The 18,042-nt window shown below is 41.9% G+C and overlaps 1 protein-coding gene across 1 annotated transcript in view; it reads left to right on the forward strand.

Moving 5' to 3' along the window:
* The first annotated feature begins 9,611 nt into the window (after positions 1-9,611).
* Positions 9,612-18,042, forward strand: part of LOC144512556 (uncharacterized) — a 73,825-nt gene continuing 65,394 nt past the window's right edge. The window contains exon 1 of the mRNA XM_078243329.1: positions 9,612-9,806. Coding sequence (XP_078099455.1) covers positions 9,716-9,806 — 91 coding nt within the window. The 5' untranslated portion in view covers positions 9,612-9,715. The remainder of the gene's footprint in view (positions 9,807-18,042) is intronic.

Genomic DNA, 18,042 nt, shown 5'->3' on the forward strand with positions numbered 1-18,042 from the left:
GCTGACATTCACTAGGATAAAGCACATCAAATGTCTTAAGGCGACGCACACAGAGCTAGAAATGGCGGGTAAAAAATGGCGGGTCACACTTAACTTGAAGGTATCTACATAAGAGTGACATGACGCTGTCATGACACATGAACACTAACGCTAACTCTAACCTTAACTTGTCATGACAAAAACCAAACGACACCTACTAAAAGAAGCGTTATGTCATTAAGGTTTATGACTTGTTTATAATGTTTAGGACACGATCATGACAGTGTCATGTCACTCTTATGTAGATACCTTTAAGAGTAACGTGTAAACGAAAGGCGTCTGAAAGCAAACAAAAAAGCCCCGAGAAGTGCTTTAAAACCCGTTTTTTGTTTTTTTTGTTGCTGCTGATTGGGTTTAAATTAACTTGATGATCTGAAATATTTTACGCCACGCCGAGGGGGGGGGGGGGAGAGTTCAGTCACTGGGTGCGTCACTTTGCGGTGTGACCGCAAACCGAACCAAAATGGAGAAATGCAACAATGTTGCAGCTCCACCCCCCCCAGGTTTAACTCGAAGAGTTTAGTCACTACGTGCTTCACTTTGCCGGCCCAGCGGGCGCCGTTTTTCGTGAGAAGGAATCGCCATTCAGCCCTCGAATAAGAGAGGAAACGCGAGATTCCTCGATTGCACAGGGACCTGGGTTTTGAAGTCTTTGCTCCACAGCTCCTGGCGTGACTAGGGTCGGGTAATCGTTTGGATTTCTACGATTCACGTGCAGTCAATGGTTAATATGCTTCTACGTCCGTTTTGGTGAGCCCAGAGGGAAAATATGGCATTTTAAAAGTAGCCTACATTTACGGTAGCTAGCTAACGGTAGACTACAGCGAAAGTGTGATATTTTTACGGCTGTTTCGGAGCGACAGAGACAGATATTTCAGTCGACGCATTGAGTGGAACCAAAATGAGGAACCGGAATTTGCGTTCTAATCCGGTCCGATTCCTACCGGTTGCGTAGTGGAACCGGGTTTCGGTACCCAACCCTAGTCGTGAATACTAGAAGTGTATTAGTTCGGTTGGTGAGGCTAATCATTTGCAGTGTTCACATGCATTTGAGATGAAGGCATTTTTATTTCTGGCGTTTTACCCATGGGGTCCAGCATCGGGGGTTGTTGGTTCTTTTGTTGCTCGCAGAGCAACAGGCTGCATGTTTGGACTGATGATTAATGTCTTAATATTTTTTTTTTTTAGATATGGTGTGGTTTTGGGTTTTTTTTTTTATATTCACCCGCGACGACGAAGATGCATTTAGGTAATTTCTAATATGCTTGTGCCATATTGAAGTGTGTGTGTGTGTGTGTGTGTGTGTGTGTGTGTGTTGCTGTTCAGAGGTTATCACTTCATTTGCAATAAATTGGGCCGGAGTGGAGTGGCTTTTCGTTTGAACTACAAATCTTTATTTTGTTTTTAAATCAAAAGCACATACATTTGTAGAAAAAAAAAAAAAAAACGGTGTAGAAGAAGAAATAATAATAATAATAATAATATAAATGTGAGATGTATTTCGTCCTTAATACAGGACTTATTGAATATGAAAAGATGCCAGCTGTTGTGTTCAAAATGGTTTTAACCGTCGCAACCCACCTCGATAATTCTTTAACGGCGTCAGTTTCGGCGTCGTTCGTCCTCCGTAGAGTTTCCAATACGCTTGGCTGTTGGGTGTTTGCGAGGGCTCAGTGCTTGTACTTATGTCAGAATCTTTATTTTCTATTTAAAAAAAAAAAATAAAAAAAAATAAGACAAGAAATAATAACAAGTGGGTCTGTGTGTGAGTCTTGCATGCCATTGTTCTTATCTGTACCGGTGTCCCCAGAAAACCTCTTACCGTGGCGATGATCGCCCGCTCTTTAAAATGACTCTGACCAGGTACTGCCCGCCTCATCCAAAGACACTGGACAACTTATGTCAAGCCCACGTCCGACGAGTCGCTCTCTGACCTGTTGGAGGGGGGGGTGGGGGGGATTGGGGTGGACCAGAGGCACGTTCAATCTCCAAACGGTGTGCACCGTGTTGCTCCGGTTTCCTGGTTGAACGACATGTTTCCTCGGAACGGTGGGAAACGGTGAGCAACGGGCTTTGACTGATGTTTCCTCTGGTTTTGGTGGCTGTGACTATTTACGGGGGGGGGTTCCTAATGACACATGAACCCTTACCATAACCATAACATAAGTTGTCATGACCAAAAAAAAAACGAATGACACTTACTAAAAGAAGCGTTATGTCATAAACGTTTATGACTTGTTGATGTTTATGACACGTTCGTGACGGTGTCATGTCACTCTTATGTAGATACCTTCAAGACAAATAGACATTTGCAACATAAATACTTGGAGAAAAAAGCACTGGAATACAGAAAATGAAGTGTTATTTCCCCCCCCCCCAAATGTTGAATCCAAAGTAACGCCCCTTGGACGTGTCACAGGTCACAGGCTCGTGGTTATTACAAAGGCTGAGCACTTGCACGCTCGACAGGGTGTTCAACCTCCGTTTTCCATTTCAGAAAACAAACGCGTTGCTACGTTTTTGTTGGGGCTGAACGTGGCCCTGGCTTCCTGCCCGCCCCCACCCCCGACGGTAGCCGTCATTACATCAGTGGTGAAAAAAATCGCGTTTTTTTTTTTTTTTTAAAGCTGCTAGTGAATCCTGCAGAACAAAGGAACCCTAACAGGTCCGAGGTGAGGACAAATGTAACGCGCAAAGATTGACTCTTGTTCCCCAACACTCTTCAGACGACGACACTAAGGAGGAAATGTAGGCCCTTCTTTGTCTGCAGGATTCACAGCTCCCTGGAGTCCCGGGCGTCCCCCTCGGGACGTCCCGTTTAACAGTCCATAATGCCATTGTGTTGCACAGTTGAAGTTGAATTGCAGAATTCATATTTGTAAAATCATGAGAACAAAGATAATAAAAATTATTGAGATTTACTGGTGTAGTACCGCTTGGTTCTTGTTTTTATATATAAATTATTGGACGGCAGAAAGTCCTGCTTTCGGGGAGTTATTATGCTGCGTTCTAGATGCAATTTTTAGCTCGTAAGTTACGACTTCAATTCACGACTCACGACTTGGTAGCGTTCCGGGCAAAGTCACCGGGCTGGCTAGCTAAACATTGTGCCGTTGGCAGGGTTCAGGTTAGGCTACCTAGCGTTAACGTTAGCTAGCGGCTACCTAACGCTGACGTTAGCTAGCGCTAGCTGATACTAGCGATTTCTAGTCGTGACATATTTTGGGCTTCATTTAATAAACATAACCTGTAGTAGTACACAATCGTATGTGTATTGTTTTGGTTACAGTGTGCGGAATTACTTTAAGTTGCCTGTGTATGTCTATTTATTTCTCACCGTTAATCACCGGCGTCTGTACACCATCAACAGGGGTCGCCGTTGTTGGTCGTGTGTGTGTGTGTGTGTGTGACGTCAAAAACTGTAACTGGGAGTACAACGATCTGGTACGAGTTCACGGGGAGTAAGTTACGGGTTTGACTGCCGTTCCAGGGCGCTTTCACGGGTAGAAGGTTGTGAAAACACGAGTTACGGGTTGCCTGGAACGCAGCATGAGTCCGTTTTGGTAACAGAACGCGTGCACTAGGGCTGCACGACGCAAGGAAAATATGCGTTTACGTTGTTGGATGTCGCAATAACGATATAACTCGTGATAAATAACCAGATATTAAAGTGTTCTCAGTTTCTGCTGCTTTCAGTATTCTGCTAAAATACAACAAACTGCTCGTTGAGTTTAAAACTAATGAAAGGAAATCAGTTCCAACTTTCTTATATTGAACAAATTGTTGTACTAATATTTTCTTTCTACTCCCACAAATAAAAAGTATCGGGCGCGATATGTTGCAGCCTTTCACAATGTGTTTATCGCACCAGCTGATATCACGATGACGATTAAAAAAAACAAAAAACAATATATTGTGCAGCCAGTGGCTGAATGATTTAAAGATTGTTTAATTTTCATGCAAATAAGACTTTAATGAGAACTGTCCTTCAAAATTCCTACAGGGTCTTTGAATGGTGAATATATTATTATATATATTACATATTTTTATAATATATAGAGCCAATATTATGCTTAATTTTCAGATATAGACTCACGTTAAAAGTATTGTATTTAAAACGTAAAACAGAACACATTGGAAATCATCTAATTTAAGCCCCCTTTGTTACTACTTACTTTCTATGTTCTCCTACTTTATTAGTAGAAGAAAAAAAGCTTTAATTTAATTAATTCCACTATAATTTAGTCAGACAAAATCTTAGTGAAATACTGTCAGTAAAACATGCAAACACAAACTAAAACAATCCCCTTTTCAGGAGAGTCTTATTTTGAAGGATGCAACCGGAAAGTATTGCCTATATGCAGTTCCGCTACCTTGATATTAAAGCAGTTGTAGTTACTGACCGCGGCCACTAGAGGGCGTGAAAACCCTTTTTATTCTACATCCATGGCAGTGGTTTTCAATGCAGTCTGCGTGTTGGAAAAAATTCTGTCAAATGTCCCTTTTATTGCGTTCTCATTAGTATAACAGAGAAAGTGTGTTTCAGACATCATTCATACTTTCTCTAAAATGACTCTAACACGTTTTCACAGCAGTAAGAGGCGCAACAAACGGAGGATCAGTCACTCGGCAATGTAAGTTATGTTTCCCTTAACCTTAAACTCCAGCGTTGTATACATGGTGACAACCGTATAATGTGGAAGTTCATGAAATAAACATAACCGGCTTGGGTTCAAAGTAAGGACACCTCACTTATTTCGACACTGACTATGACAGTGTTGGAATATGGTAAACCCGGCTCTCACGGCCACCGTAGGTACCATCGAAAGGCTATATACGGTAGCTAGGATTAGCTTAGAGCCGAAGCTAACGAAAGCCTTGCTACTTTTCCTCCAGAATGTTCTCCCACTTTTGGTTAGTAGAAGAAAATGTTTAATACGCTTCCATCTTTCTCCACTACCATGAAGTCAGACAAAAGCGTATTGTATTATGGCCTGTAAAACATTTAAACTAAAACGACTTTGACTTTTATACAACTTTTATTTTGAATGACGACCGGAAGTGTAATAGGTTGTAGGGTTGTATGCAATTCTTCTAACTTTATTATTGCAGCTGTAGTTACTGTTCGTGTCCGCTAGATGGCATAAAAACTCATTTTAATTCAATGTTACTTAGATGCAGTGGTGGAATGGAACTAAGTACAAGTTTGTGAACCTAAATTGATTTTGCGGGCCGGATCAAAATTTGCGACGGGCCGGATTTGGCCCGCGGGCCTCGAGTTTGACCCATGTGCTCTATTGTAAGCAGCTGCTACACAGAACACACAGAGGGAGATTTCACCGTGTATCACAGTGTAAACAGATACTACTGTAGCGCTGTTATATGACAGCGTGTTGAGTGACGCTGTGACAATGAACCACCTGCCTAACCGTAGGCGGGGGGGTCACTTTTGTCACGTTTTAAACTCAGCTGGAGCGACAGTCTGAAACCACGGCGCTTGTTTCAATGTGCAGTTACGTAGTAAAGCAACATGGTAATATTTCACTTTTATTTATCAGCAGATTTTCATGGGTGAATCCAATCACCATTAAAGGTTAAAGGGGTGTGTGTGTGTGTGTGTGTGTGTTTCAGGTGATCAGCGGTCAGCAGCTTTCCAAAGTCAAGATGAAAGAGGACCTGCTCAGTTTTGGTAAAAGCCACAAAATTAAGGTCAGTCCCCAGACTGTGTCTTGAAGAGAGGCCCCTAAATCTAAATCTAGTTTTTAAAGGGCCTGTATCGTGCCCATTTTCAGGTCCATTGTTGTATTTTGGGTTTTCTACTAGAACATGTTTACATGCTTTAATGTTAACAAAAACTCTTTATTTTTCTCATACTGTCTATCTGGATAGACCTGTATTCACCCTCTGTCTGAAACGCTCTGTTTTAGCGCCTGTCTCTTTAAGACCCCCCTTCCGAAAAAGCCCAGTCTGCTCTGATTGGTCAGCGTTTCGGGTCTGAGTCATTGCACCGTCCCTGCAGCTGGGGAATGACTGTAACGGCACTGTAGCACCACTTTCTACTTATATATATATATATTTTCATGGTCAACAAACCTCATTTATGTAGAATTATAGCTAATATTTTGAGTTAAAAAAGCAGAAATTATGAATTATTATAATAGTTGAGATCAGAGGAACGTTTTGTTGAGTGGATGAGTTTAGTCATCCACTCACCCCCCCCCCAAAAAAAAAACGTGGGACTTTATCTTTGCTTGTGCTCTGAGGAGTAACACTGGAACGAGGAGCCGGGGGATCCAGACTAGAGCACAGGGGAGGAGAGAGACGTGTGTCTGAGAGATTGTTTCTGTGCAGTCCAACGGTTCAGGTGTTGGGGAGGACATGTTCTAACACACCCTATTACACACTCCTCCTGCCTACGGAGCTGTGGAAAACCAAAAGAGCAGCTGCTCGCCCCTTGTAAGGGCGGATTCTTACAAATGAAATTCAAACGATTGGTCAATGACGGGACACCTACATGTTCCATCTGACTGCATTTTCTTCAGTTACAAAAAGGGTTAAATGCAACAACAACAAAACATATATATGTAGTATCTCTTCCATATATTTATTCACTTTAACATTTTAAAAAACATTAGTTATTTGTAATGTTTCTTGTATTTTAAAGTGTCAAAATATCACGCGGTGCGACCGTCCGGCCATGACCGCTGTTTTGAAAACATCTTAGAAATTACCCTATATGTATTTTTTGCTCTATTTGACACATTTTTTTTCAAAGGGTTTTGTAGCCAAAAGTATACAATTATAAAATCATAAAATGTATGAACATACTTTGTCCGATGATGCCCATTTTATGAAATGTGGACATTATAGAACGAAACAATGAGATCACTATTAACAAAACCTCAAAAGAAATGCAAATACTTAGTTTCTTGATACTTTATATAACTGAGAACCTGTAAAAAGTAACTAGTAACTAAAGCTGTCGGATGAATGTAGTGGAGTAAAAAAGTACAATATTTCTCTCTGAAATGTAGCGGAGTAGAAGTAGACTCAAGTAAAATACAAGTACGTCAACAGTTGGACTGAAGTACAGTACTGGAGTACATGTACTTAGTTACATTCCAGCGCTGGCAGTGATGGAGCGTCTGTCATCATATCAAGCCTTTCTCTCTCTTTCAGGAATGCAGTTTTTATTCTGGGCAGCAGACAGGTGCCACACAGACACACACACACAGACACACACACACACACACACACACACACACACACACACACACACACAGACGCTGCAGGCCGACGTGTTTGAACAGAGAGACAAACACTCGGAAAAACCTGCATCAGCCCGAGTCTATGACTCACTCAACAGTGACGAATGAGAGAGAGGGAGAAGGAGAGGGAGGGAGAGGGAGAGAGAAGGAGAAGGAGAGAGGGAGAAGGGGAGAGAGAGAGAAGGAGAGAGAAGGAGAAGGAGAGAGAGGGAGAAGGAGAGAGAGAGAGAGAGGGAGAAGGGGGGAGAGGGAGAAGGAGAGAGAGAGAGAGAGAGGGAGAGAAGGAGAGAGGGGGAAGGAGAGAGAAGGAGAAGGAGAGAGGGAGAAGGAGAGAGAGAGAGAGAGAAGGAGAAGGAGAGAGAGGGAGAAGGGGGGAGAGAGAGAAGGAGAAGGAGAGAGGGAGAGAGGGAAGGAGAGAGGGAAGGAGAGAGGGAGAAGGAGAGAGAGAGAGAGAGAAGGAGAAGGAGAGAGAGAGAGAAGGAGAGAGAGGGAGAAGGGGAGAGAGGGAGAAGGAGAGAGAGGGAGAAGGAGAGAGAGAGAGAGAGAGAGAGGGGGGGAGAGGGAGAAGGGGAGAGAGGGAGAAGGAGAGAGAGAAGGAGAAGGAGAGAGGGAGAGAGGGAAGGAGAGAGGGGGAAGGAGAGTCAAATCTACGGCGGTACAGTGACTTTTTTCCCCCCTTCCTTTATTAACTTTCAGATTCTCCACTAATTGGCATTTCTCACGTATTCAGTTAATTTATAATCAAACATCAGATTTTATAAACTACATGTGTTTTGTGTGCAGACATCTTAATGTGTAAAGTAACTAGTAACTAAAGCTGTAACAGATGAATGTAGTGGGGTAACTAAAGTAACTAGTAACTAAAGCTGTAACAGATGAATGTAGTGGAGTAACTAAAGTAACTAGTAACTAAAGCTGTAACAGATGAATGTAGTGGAGGAACTAAAGTAACTAGTAACTAAAGCTGTAACAGATGAATGTAGTGGAGGAACTAAAGTAACTAGTAACTAAAGCTGTAACAGGTGAATGTAGTGGAGGAACTAAAGTAACTAGTAACTAAAGCTGTAACAGGTGAATGTAGTGGAGTAACTAAAGTAACTAGTAACTAAAGCTGGAACAGATGAATGTAGGAGTAACTAAAGTAACTAGTAACTAAAGCTGGAACAGATGAATGTAGTGGAGTAAAAAGTACAATATTTCTCTCTGAAATGTAGCGGAGTAGAAGTAGAAAGTGGCATGAAAAGAAAAAGACTCAAGTAAAGTACAAGTACCTCAACATTTGGACTGAAGGAGTACTGGAGTACATGTACTCAGTTACATTCCACCGCTGACAGGCATCATTTTTCAGCTCAAGTGAGCGCACTCAACGTTTCAGTGTCTGTCAGCTGTCACTCTACTCCTCTCTGATTGGACACGGGGAGTTCAACAGCTTATTTGAGCCTGCAGGGGAAGTTTTTGTGAAACTTCATAAAGTCAGATGGATTGGGAAGCCTCGAGGCTGCGCTGCACAACAGGAGGAGTCCTGCTGGGGAAAAAGGTTTCAAGCTTAAAAGAACCCAACAAACTCTGGGGCTTCCAGGCCAGAATGTTTTCTCAAAAAGCCTCAAAATGTCCCTCACCTTCCGCTTTCTTTGGCCACGGTGCCTCTACGAAATAGCCTCGGGAAGGAACTTGTTTTGGTGGAACATGTTTACGTTCAAAAGTAGTTTTAGTCGTGTGACGATATAGATCGATATAGACTAGGCCACATGCGTGAAACTCGAGGCCCACGGGCCGAATGCGGCCCCTCACAAATTTTGATCCGGCTCTGCATATCAATTTAGGTTCACAATAAATGTTGGCCCGCCTAGTTGAGCTTGACCCCCCTGGACTAGGCAATGCCAGACTAGTGTCTACTTCTTCTTTTAACTTATAAGTATTGATTTCTGTTTTTATTAATTACCACTGATGAGAAACATCGTTTCGTTTCTTCTGAATATGCAAGCACTCAGTGAAATGACAATAAACAATTATTTTAAGAATAGGTTGGATGCATTTTTCCTGTCAAAAGGCGTAATGAGTCTGGAATAGAGGATTTTATATCCTGTGCCAGACATTATTTCAATACAATTTCAATAAAGTGAATTTACTTTATTACTGCAGAAAAATGGTCACCAGTAGAGCTTTTATTTTGAAAAACAAAACCCATGCAGGAAGTTCCCTCCGGCTTGCCGCCGAACTCATTTTGCACACAGCCCGTCCCACAGGTAGACGAAGAGCTCGGTGAAACTTTCCCCTCACAGAGATTTGTCCCCGACCCCCCCACCCCCCACCCCCCAACAAGCTGCTGAAAGTGTTCGCTGGAGATGAACACAGCTTCGGAAGGATTTGAACAGATTTTTTTCTCCAAAATAACGAACAGTTGAAGGATGCGTGGAGCCGACAGGTGGTCGACATGGAGCTCGCGGACGTGCATCCTCCTGCTGATGGTCGTCACACAGACACAATCCCAGCGCACAGGTCAGTGGGTGATGCAGTTTGTACTTTATGCTCGAACTATTTTCTTTTTTGCATGTTTGTACTAAGGCTTCCTTGAATTAATACGGCGGAGTTTTAAAGAAAATATGACCGTGAAAAAATAGTCCATAAAAATGCAGAAAATACTGCTTTAAAATGATGTCAAACGGTTTGGTATCTTTTGAAGTCTGCGGTCGACCGATACTGGTTCTTCAAGGCCGATATCGATACCGATTTATTAGTAGTTAATGAAACCGATAACTGATATATTGGGGAAGCGATATGCATTTGCAGTAGGGCTGCAATCATATGAGGAAAATATGCGGTTGCGATATGATTGACGATATTGGAGGGAATGATCATTTTTGGATCATTTTTTTTTTAAATGATTATAGTTTGATTTATGCAAGAATCTGTACCAAACAAAGAATTTTTCATTAGTCTGTAGGATAGGATGTGTAGAATGGAACGTCTCTGCAGCACCACAATACCTAATTAAGAACGCTTTGACGCATATTTCCCCCCATTGTCATGTTGCACTGCGAGCATCAGCAGGGTTTAGTGAACAGTACTTGCCCTCCACCGATACCGATAATCTGCAGATTGCCAAATATCGGCCCCGCTAATCAGCCAGGCCGATAAAGGGTCGACCCCTGCTACTTTTAGTGGCGTTAATCGGCCATACAGCACTTCTTATTGAGTTGGAATTGAATTTCTGATATTCTCATCCACTGCTGACTTTGTCTGAATAATGAGCAGGCTATGTGTGCGCTGACACATGATCTCAACGCTTGGTTTTTTTTAGGCTGGAATGAAGTTGTGGTTGATGTGTGAATGTCTGGACTTGTCCATTGGGAATGATGAATAGCTCATAGCATCCCCTCTACCGTCTTCTGAAGCCTTTGTTTGCTTTGCAAAAGTGAAGCATGTAACCTCTGTGTCTCTTTAGTTTGAGTCTATATATTTTAGTTTGTTGTAGTTTTGCGTCTCTCTCTGGTTGTTTTTGCCCCTTGAGGTTGTATTGTATCTCTTTGTAATAGTCATTTAATTGACCTAATTGACTTGAAGGAAAAAAAATCATAATCACGATTATTTTGGTCAATATTTGAAATCACCGTTATTTAACACGATTCCTACTCGTTGACTTTCGGGGAGATGTTGCATTTATTAGAATTAAAAAGTAACACAGCACTAAGACTCTGTCACGGGAAGCCCCTGACCCCTCGAGCCCCTGTTCCTGTTCGGCCCGTTAAGTAATCCATCAATGATTTTGAACTTGTGTGTGTTGGTGTTTTAGGCTATGCTTTCTTTAGGATTCATATTTAGGTTTAAGTAAGAATTAAGTGTCTATGCAGGTGAGGGATGCTACTTGTGAAGGTGCTTTTCAGCATGTTGTAGTGCAGGAAAGTGTGTGTGTGTGTGTGTGTGTGTGCTTGTGTCTTACTGTGTGTGTGTATGTGCTACCGTGTGTGTATGTGTACGCGTGTGTGTGTAAAGGGTGGTGATTTGCGGTTTGTTCATATTTTCCCTTCTTCAGGGCTCATCAGTCCCTGCCCCAGAGAAACAGACACACTCAATCTTCAGTGCCAAGTTTTACCACACACACACACACACACACACACACACACACACACACACTGCGCTGACATTCAGGCATGCCCAAACATTTGTGTAGAGACTTATTTGCAGAAACCCTCTGACAAACTTTACACAAGAATTCATGAAAAATCTGCTCACACTAAAAGAAATCCATATTGATGGTGCAATGGTTTCTGTTTATCCTGGTGTTGTTTTTTTTGTATTTTTCTTATTCTTTTGAATAGCATGACACTGAGATATTTGGCAGTGTAGAAGGAAAAACTTTCTGCAAGCAATCGTCAACATATGTGTCCGATTTGAGTCTGTCCGTCAGAATTGAAGAATTCTCTCTACGCTCATGGTTTTGCTCTCATGTCCAACAATGATCCAGGGAGAAATCCGTCGTAAGAAAAGCAGTGATTCCAGTTTGTCAGTTTACACTAGGGCTATTGGAACAAATTTCGAAAGTCGAATATATTTTGAATAGTTACGTACCGAGTAACGTTGGCAGTGACGGCTGGAAATCGGAAGAAGGATGAGAAATAGTTTTAACATGACTTGGAGCAATAATCGACATCCACCGAGCCAAAATGCTTATGTTATCATTAGTTAGCTCGTTCTTGTTTCCTAGCTGGGTTGCGAGTTATAGGAGCTTAGCTGGGAGCTTCATGGAGACCGCTAAAGTTAATGTTAGCTGCCCTACAGCTGACAGAATTAGCTTAGCTGGGAGCTTCATGGAGACAGCTAAAGTTAATGTTAGCTGCCCTACAGCTGACAGAGTTAGCTTAGCTGGGAGCTTCATGGAGACAGCTAAAGTTAATGTTAGCTGCCCTACAGCTGACAGAGTTAGCTTGGCTGGGAGCTTCATGGAGACCGCTAAAGTTAATGTTAGCTGTCCTACAGCTGTCATTAGCTTCCACTTTATATATTACCTTCTAACAGCTGTATTCTCAGTATCGTGACAATCTGCAAGAAACAGGTTGCTTATAAATCACTAAAATAGTAGTGACAGCACCGTTTGGCTTTATGCCGTTAGCATCATGGCTAACACTATTGTTACTTAGCTAGTTTATATGACAAGTCGTTTTGGCTGTGCTTTCTAACAAGATGTCATTGTGCTAACCGAGCGCCGTTAGCCTTTACAACAGAGCCGCTTCACTACACTTGTTAGATAATGTTTCATTCCAGAGTTCTCTGTTGAGTTGTGTTTGTCGCTGAGTGCTCGTGATGGAAAATAATGTAAACTGAGAGCGGCGTGTCAGAAATGCAATGCGCCGTGGCGTAGGTCCCCTTCAAGGCCATATTATTTGAATATTTAAAAAACAAAACAAATGAAATGCAAATGGTATTATAGAGGAAGACTGACAGCTCTAGTGTACACTTAGCTACAGTAGAGCTCCAGAAGCCCAGAATACAATACATGTTGCATTTTGAGAAACTGATTTTTGCAATTTGACATTGTTTTGAAAATTGAGCCAAACGCAATCATTAGTTAATAGACGGATAAAGTAGCGGGTTTAGGGTTGTGATTAAGTCATCTTTGTCCAAGTCCAAAGTCTCAAGTCATTTGGTCCAAGTCTCAAGTTATTTTTCATTGGGCAAGTCCTTAGCTTAGTCAAGTCAAATCAAGTGCAGGGTTTTTCCTGACTCAGAATTAGAGATGGTCCGATACCATTGTTTGCTTCCCAATACCGATTCCGATACCTGAACTTGCGTATCGGCCGATACCGAGTACCGATCCGTTACCAGTGTGTCATATATTTTATTATGTTTTAAGAACTGTATACTACTATCTCTGTATGGATGTGATATTATTTCTGTATTTGTTGTCGGTCTGGCTCAGGTTAAACTCTTTGTGAAACATGAATGCCCCAGAACGTTCTTTTATTATCCAGTTATAACGGAAAAAGCTGAGCAGATTTGAAAGGTTTTCTGGGAAAATGTAGTTCATGAATAACAGAAGTAACAAAGGATGAATCGGGCCTGTGGGAAAAGTGGCTCCACCAAAAAAGGGATTTGCAAAAAGCTCCTGTCAAACACTGAGCATCGTCAATCAATCCTTTACTGACCGACAGTGTCAGAGGAGCAGGGGGCAGGTTTTTTCCCCCACGCAAATTCTCAGGAATCACAAGCCTTTGTTTTCTTTCTCTGCATTTAACAGATATACCGCCTCTCAGATTTACTGTGTTTACATAACATGTAAGTACTTAGCAAAAGTATGCTGCGACACAGGCAGCAGGCTTTTCCCCTGGGTGGTCCTTGATATATGACGCTATATTTTATCAAAGCGAATGGCAACAAAATGGTCATAAAAACCCCCGTGTGCTGCGTCATACAAAATGAGTAGCTGTTCACATAACTGCATGGCTTATATTACGAAAGGCAAAGGGAATATAATACAGGGGATAGTTACATCAGAAGGGAAATGTCAGACTGTTTATCTCATGATTTTACATTTTCTTTCCTGGATGCACAGCCTGTCTGAACATGAAGCTCATTTCTGCTATCACAAATGTGGAAATTTCACTTGTGTAGGCCCTCTCTCTCTCTCTCTCTCTCTCTCTCTCTCTCTCTCTCTCTCTCTATATATATATTTGTATTATAGCTGCAGGCCAAGTTAGACACTGGATACTTTCATGAAGTGATATATTATTATAGCATTTTATTTGCCATCTTGTACATAAAGTATTGTGACTATGAGCCGCTGTTTTGCAAGTTCTGATAAAGAGTGAGATCCTTTTTTAAATATAAAAACATCCGCGAAACTGCGTTCGCTAAACCCTCCATACTCCATGTAAATAATCAGTAATTATAGCATCGTAAAATGCAATTCATTCAAAGTCGACATTAACAAAATAAAACTATGAAAAGCAGTTTTGGTTCGTCTGTTCACTTTTCCAACCATCACATCTATGGTTTTGGTTGAAATAAACACATAGTTTACCGATTTACATGTGAAAATATGTTGGCTCTATACACGCTAAAAGTATCGTTTTTTTAAATGAAGTCTGGTGGGTTTAGCGCTAGCGACCTCAGAGCTGTTTCTGGTTAAACAGAAAGGTCTTAAAGAGGTTTTAAAGGTCTATCTCTGTAGGGATCCTTTCCATAATGTTGTCACACACTTAGAATAATAATCTGAGCCTGTCAGCAGCAAAACGAGCACTTTTGTGAAGGTAAATACAAGCTGGACAATTGCCCTATTAACTTAGATTGTAGCTTGTTTCACTGACTGCCGACTGCAGCGATCTCGCTTAATCCTGGACCAACGTCAAAGATTGTTGTTCCCATCAGTCACTTAGACACAAACACATGGGAAAATAGGGTTTATTTAAAAAAAAAAAGAAATGACAACATTACACATTACGGCACACATCTTTTCATTTATGTGTCAGCTCCGACTACGTGAGCCCCGTCTCTGAGTAACGTAGAGTTTTTCCTGTGTGTCTCTACGACGTGGAACGTTAGGCGTCCAAGCTGTTTTTCACACGTACAGGCAATTCGCTTCTCGTTCCTCGCCTTCAAAGTTCAATTCATTTTAACTTCAGTCGCGCAACCTTGCCCCCGTTTTTCACTTGTTGCTGAGTAGCGTACATTGACGTTCCATGGTCCCTTGCAGGGTCCGAAATTAACGCTCGCCAGTCCCCCCAAATGCGGGTACATTTTCCGCTTGGCGAGTTAATTTCGGAGGGCTGTCCGCCACATGGCGAGTACATGTTTGTACCAAAATAGTTGTGTTTTTCAGTCTTCATTTTGGCGAAGCTGCAGCTACTTTCTTCTGTTGGCGCACACACCGGAACGATAGACAGTGTTAATAATTAGGCTAATTAATTGGGTAGTATGTAGTATTTTTCTGACTTTTTCAGGGCTCTATGTCAACCAAACTGTTATAAAATAAATAAAGACTATATGAGACATGTATTAATACAGTCAAAGATATTTGACTTTTGCGGTTAAATCAAAGCTTATCGAACATGTCTGGCCCTTAATGCGATCCTTGTTTTTTTTCCAGTGTGGCCCTTTGTAAAGTTGACTTGGACACCCCTGCAGTAGAGAACAAGGTGTTGTATCCTCAGGTTGAGCAAACGGCAGCTTCTTAAAACAAATGTTCCACATAGCCGGGAGGACATTTCTTCACTGCGGTTCACTCCCATTTTTTTTAAATTTATTTTTCTATCTGTAATTACAGCTTTCATCCTGTGTGCGTCTCAAATTCAGCCCTCAGACTGATCAGACCTGTAGACAGTAACAAATGGAACATCAAAGCCCCTTTTTACAACCGCATGCAAATAATGAAACCATAAAGGCAGCTGTGGGTGTTTTCTACCTGCCGCCAGCTACTTAAAGGTGACAGCGGAAGTGTATGTATGATCTCATGCTGAGAGGGAGGGGGGGGGGAGAGGATGTTTTGCTTTCCATCTTTCTATGCAATCTGCCATCTAAACCAGCCGGTCAGAAGCCGCTCTGCGTTAGCGGGGAATGCTTTGTTTTCTCAGCTGCATGCGGCTTTGAGGTGGCGATGGCGGCGATAGCAGTGGCTGCGGGCTGCTTCTCCCACCTGCTCCGCTCTTCAAGCTCTAATCAGCTGTAGTCGCCCACAAATGGCGGGTAAACATTAGCGGGTCAACTAGGGCTGCGCAATGTTGTCGTTTTTATCGCCATCGCGGTATCAGCTGGCACAATGAACACATCGTGAAAGGCACTCGGATAGGACTGGCCAATAAATCAATATAAATCCATATTGTGATATGAGGCTAGGTATCGTCTTAGATTTTGGATATCGTAATATCTTGATATGACATAAGCCAGGGCTGCACGATATTTTGGTTCATCGCACGATGTTGGCGCTGAAACCTTTTTTCGCTGCTTGATAGAAAAGTAAACTTTCACCGTTCTCCTCTTTATCGTGATCGTTACCGGGCGACCCTTCCCCCTTTTTAAGACAGGTGGTCATGTGACGTAAGATCAGTGTATCAAACAACCAAAGCGGGCCCCGCTAGTCGGCCACGACCTGAAATTTAGAGGAAGCAACATGCATGCGTTATTAATATCATTGACTTTAGCCTGGATTGACAGTGATGTCATTTTCCGAACTTACCAGACTGGTCTAGCTGTTTGTTTTTTACGGTATTTGCCTTTACCCACTCTGTCATTGTGTCCACATTGCTGATGATTATTTATCGCAAATCTCATTGTGTAAATATTGAGCGAAAGCGCCAATAGTCGACCCTACGAGATCGCCGCAACATCGACGTCGAGGTATTTCTCAAAAAGTCAAAAATATTGTGATATTTGATTATATCGCCCAGCCCTACACTCAGAGATGTTTGGTTGGTTGACAGAAAATATCAGTAGAAAATTACACTTAAATTATGATATAATATATAATTACACACAAACTGTCATTCTTTAGTGCTGCCTTTTATATCCAATTCAATGTTCAATATAAAAGACCGTTGGGAATGATTTCCTTTCCTTTGTTTTAAAGTCAACGAGCAGTTTGTTGTGTTTTAGCAGCAGAACTGAGGACCCTTTAATATCTGTTTGTTCATCGCACGTGATAGTTATCGCCATATTCAACAGCGTTAGCGCGTATTTTCCCCGTATCGTGCAGCTCTACTAGGAACCAGAATCTGGCCTCTTGTTGGAGCTTTGGTTTCGTGCCTCCTGTAACCGAAAGAACACAAGTTTGATTGCCCCAACAATGCAGCCGAGGTGCCCTTAGGCAAGATATTTCATCTTAGCCTACGTGGACAATGACATCAGCTAAAAAAATCCCTGAAACGTACTGCAAGGACTGACACTGACTCTTAAACACTTGGTTCTAAAAAAAAATGTTTTAATTGAAATTTGAAGCTTCTGATACTATATATTCTTTGCACATTCTGCAAACACACTGCATCCCCCCCCCCCCAAACATTAAAAACTGATGAAAATATGTAACTTGTAAGATATAACGCCACAGGTTTGTGCAGGCTTAAGGAACCGAGTGTTAGCAAGGAGATTAACTTTAGCCTGGAGCTAAGTTCATATAAAAGTATCCTTCTCGCACTTATAATTGCGCCCCAACCCTCCGAAAACAGAAGCCGTTTGTTCACAAGAATCAGTAGCTTTTATTCAACGGCTGACTCATTTCTAGTCATCATTCAAGTTTATTGGCTGACGCGGCACTTTTTGGGCTTTTCTGCGTGCAAGACTTGAGCCTGAACTGCCCTCAACCCGAACCCAGGGTTGATTCATCCATTGTCTTCTCTTCCTTTGGAGGCAGCAACATGTTTTGCATGGCACCCCTAAATCATTTCCACCAAGGAGAGCCAAAACAGACTCTTGTGTGCACATATCAGGCAGGGGGGGGGGTGACTGGCCAGCACTGGAATATAACTAAGTACATGTACTCCAGTACTGTACCTCAGTCCAAATGTTGAGCTACTTGTACTTTACTTGAGTCTTTTCTTTTCATGCCACTTTCTTTTGATACTTTAAGTACATTTTCCTGATGACACTTACAGACTTTTACTGAAGTAACATGTTCAATGCAGGACTTTTACCTGTAAAAGTTTTTTTTTAACAGTGTGGTGTTAGTACTTTTACTAAAGTAAAGGATCTGAATACTTCCTCCACCAGTGGAATGAGGACTACGTGTCAAAATGACGTGGAGGAATGC

This window comes from Sander vitreus, chromosome 24 (assembly GCF_031162955.1).
Source record: "Sander vitreus isolate 19-12246 chromosome 24, sanVit1, whole genome shotgun sequence".
Taxonomy (NCBI): Eukaryota; Metazoa; Chordata; class Actinopteri; order Perciformes; family Percidae; genus Sander; species Sander vitreus.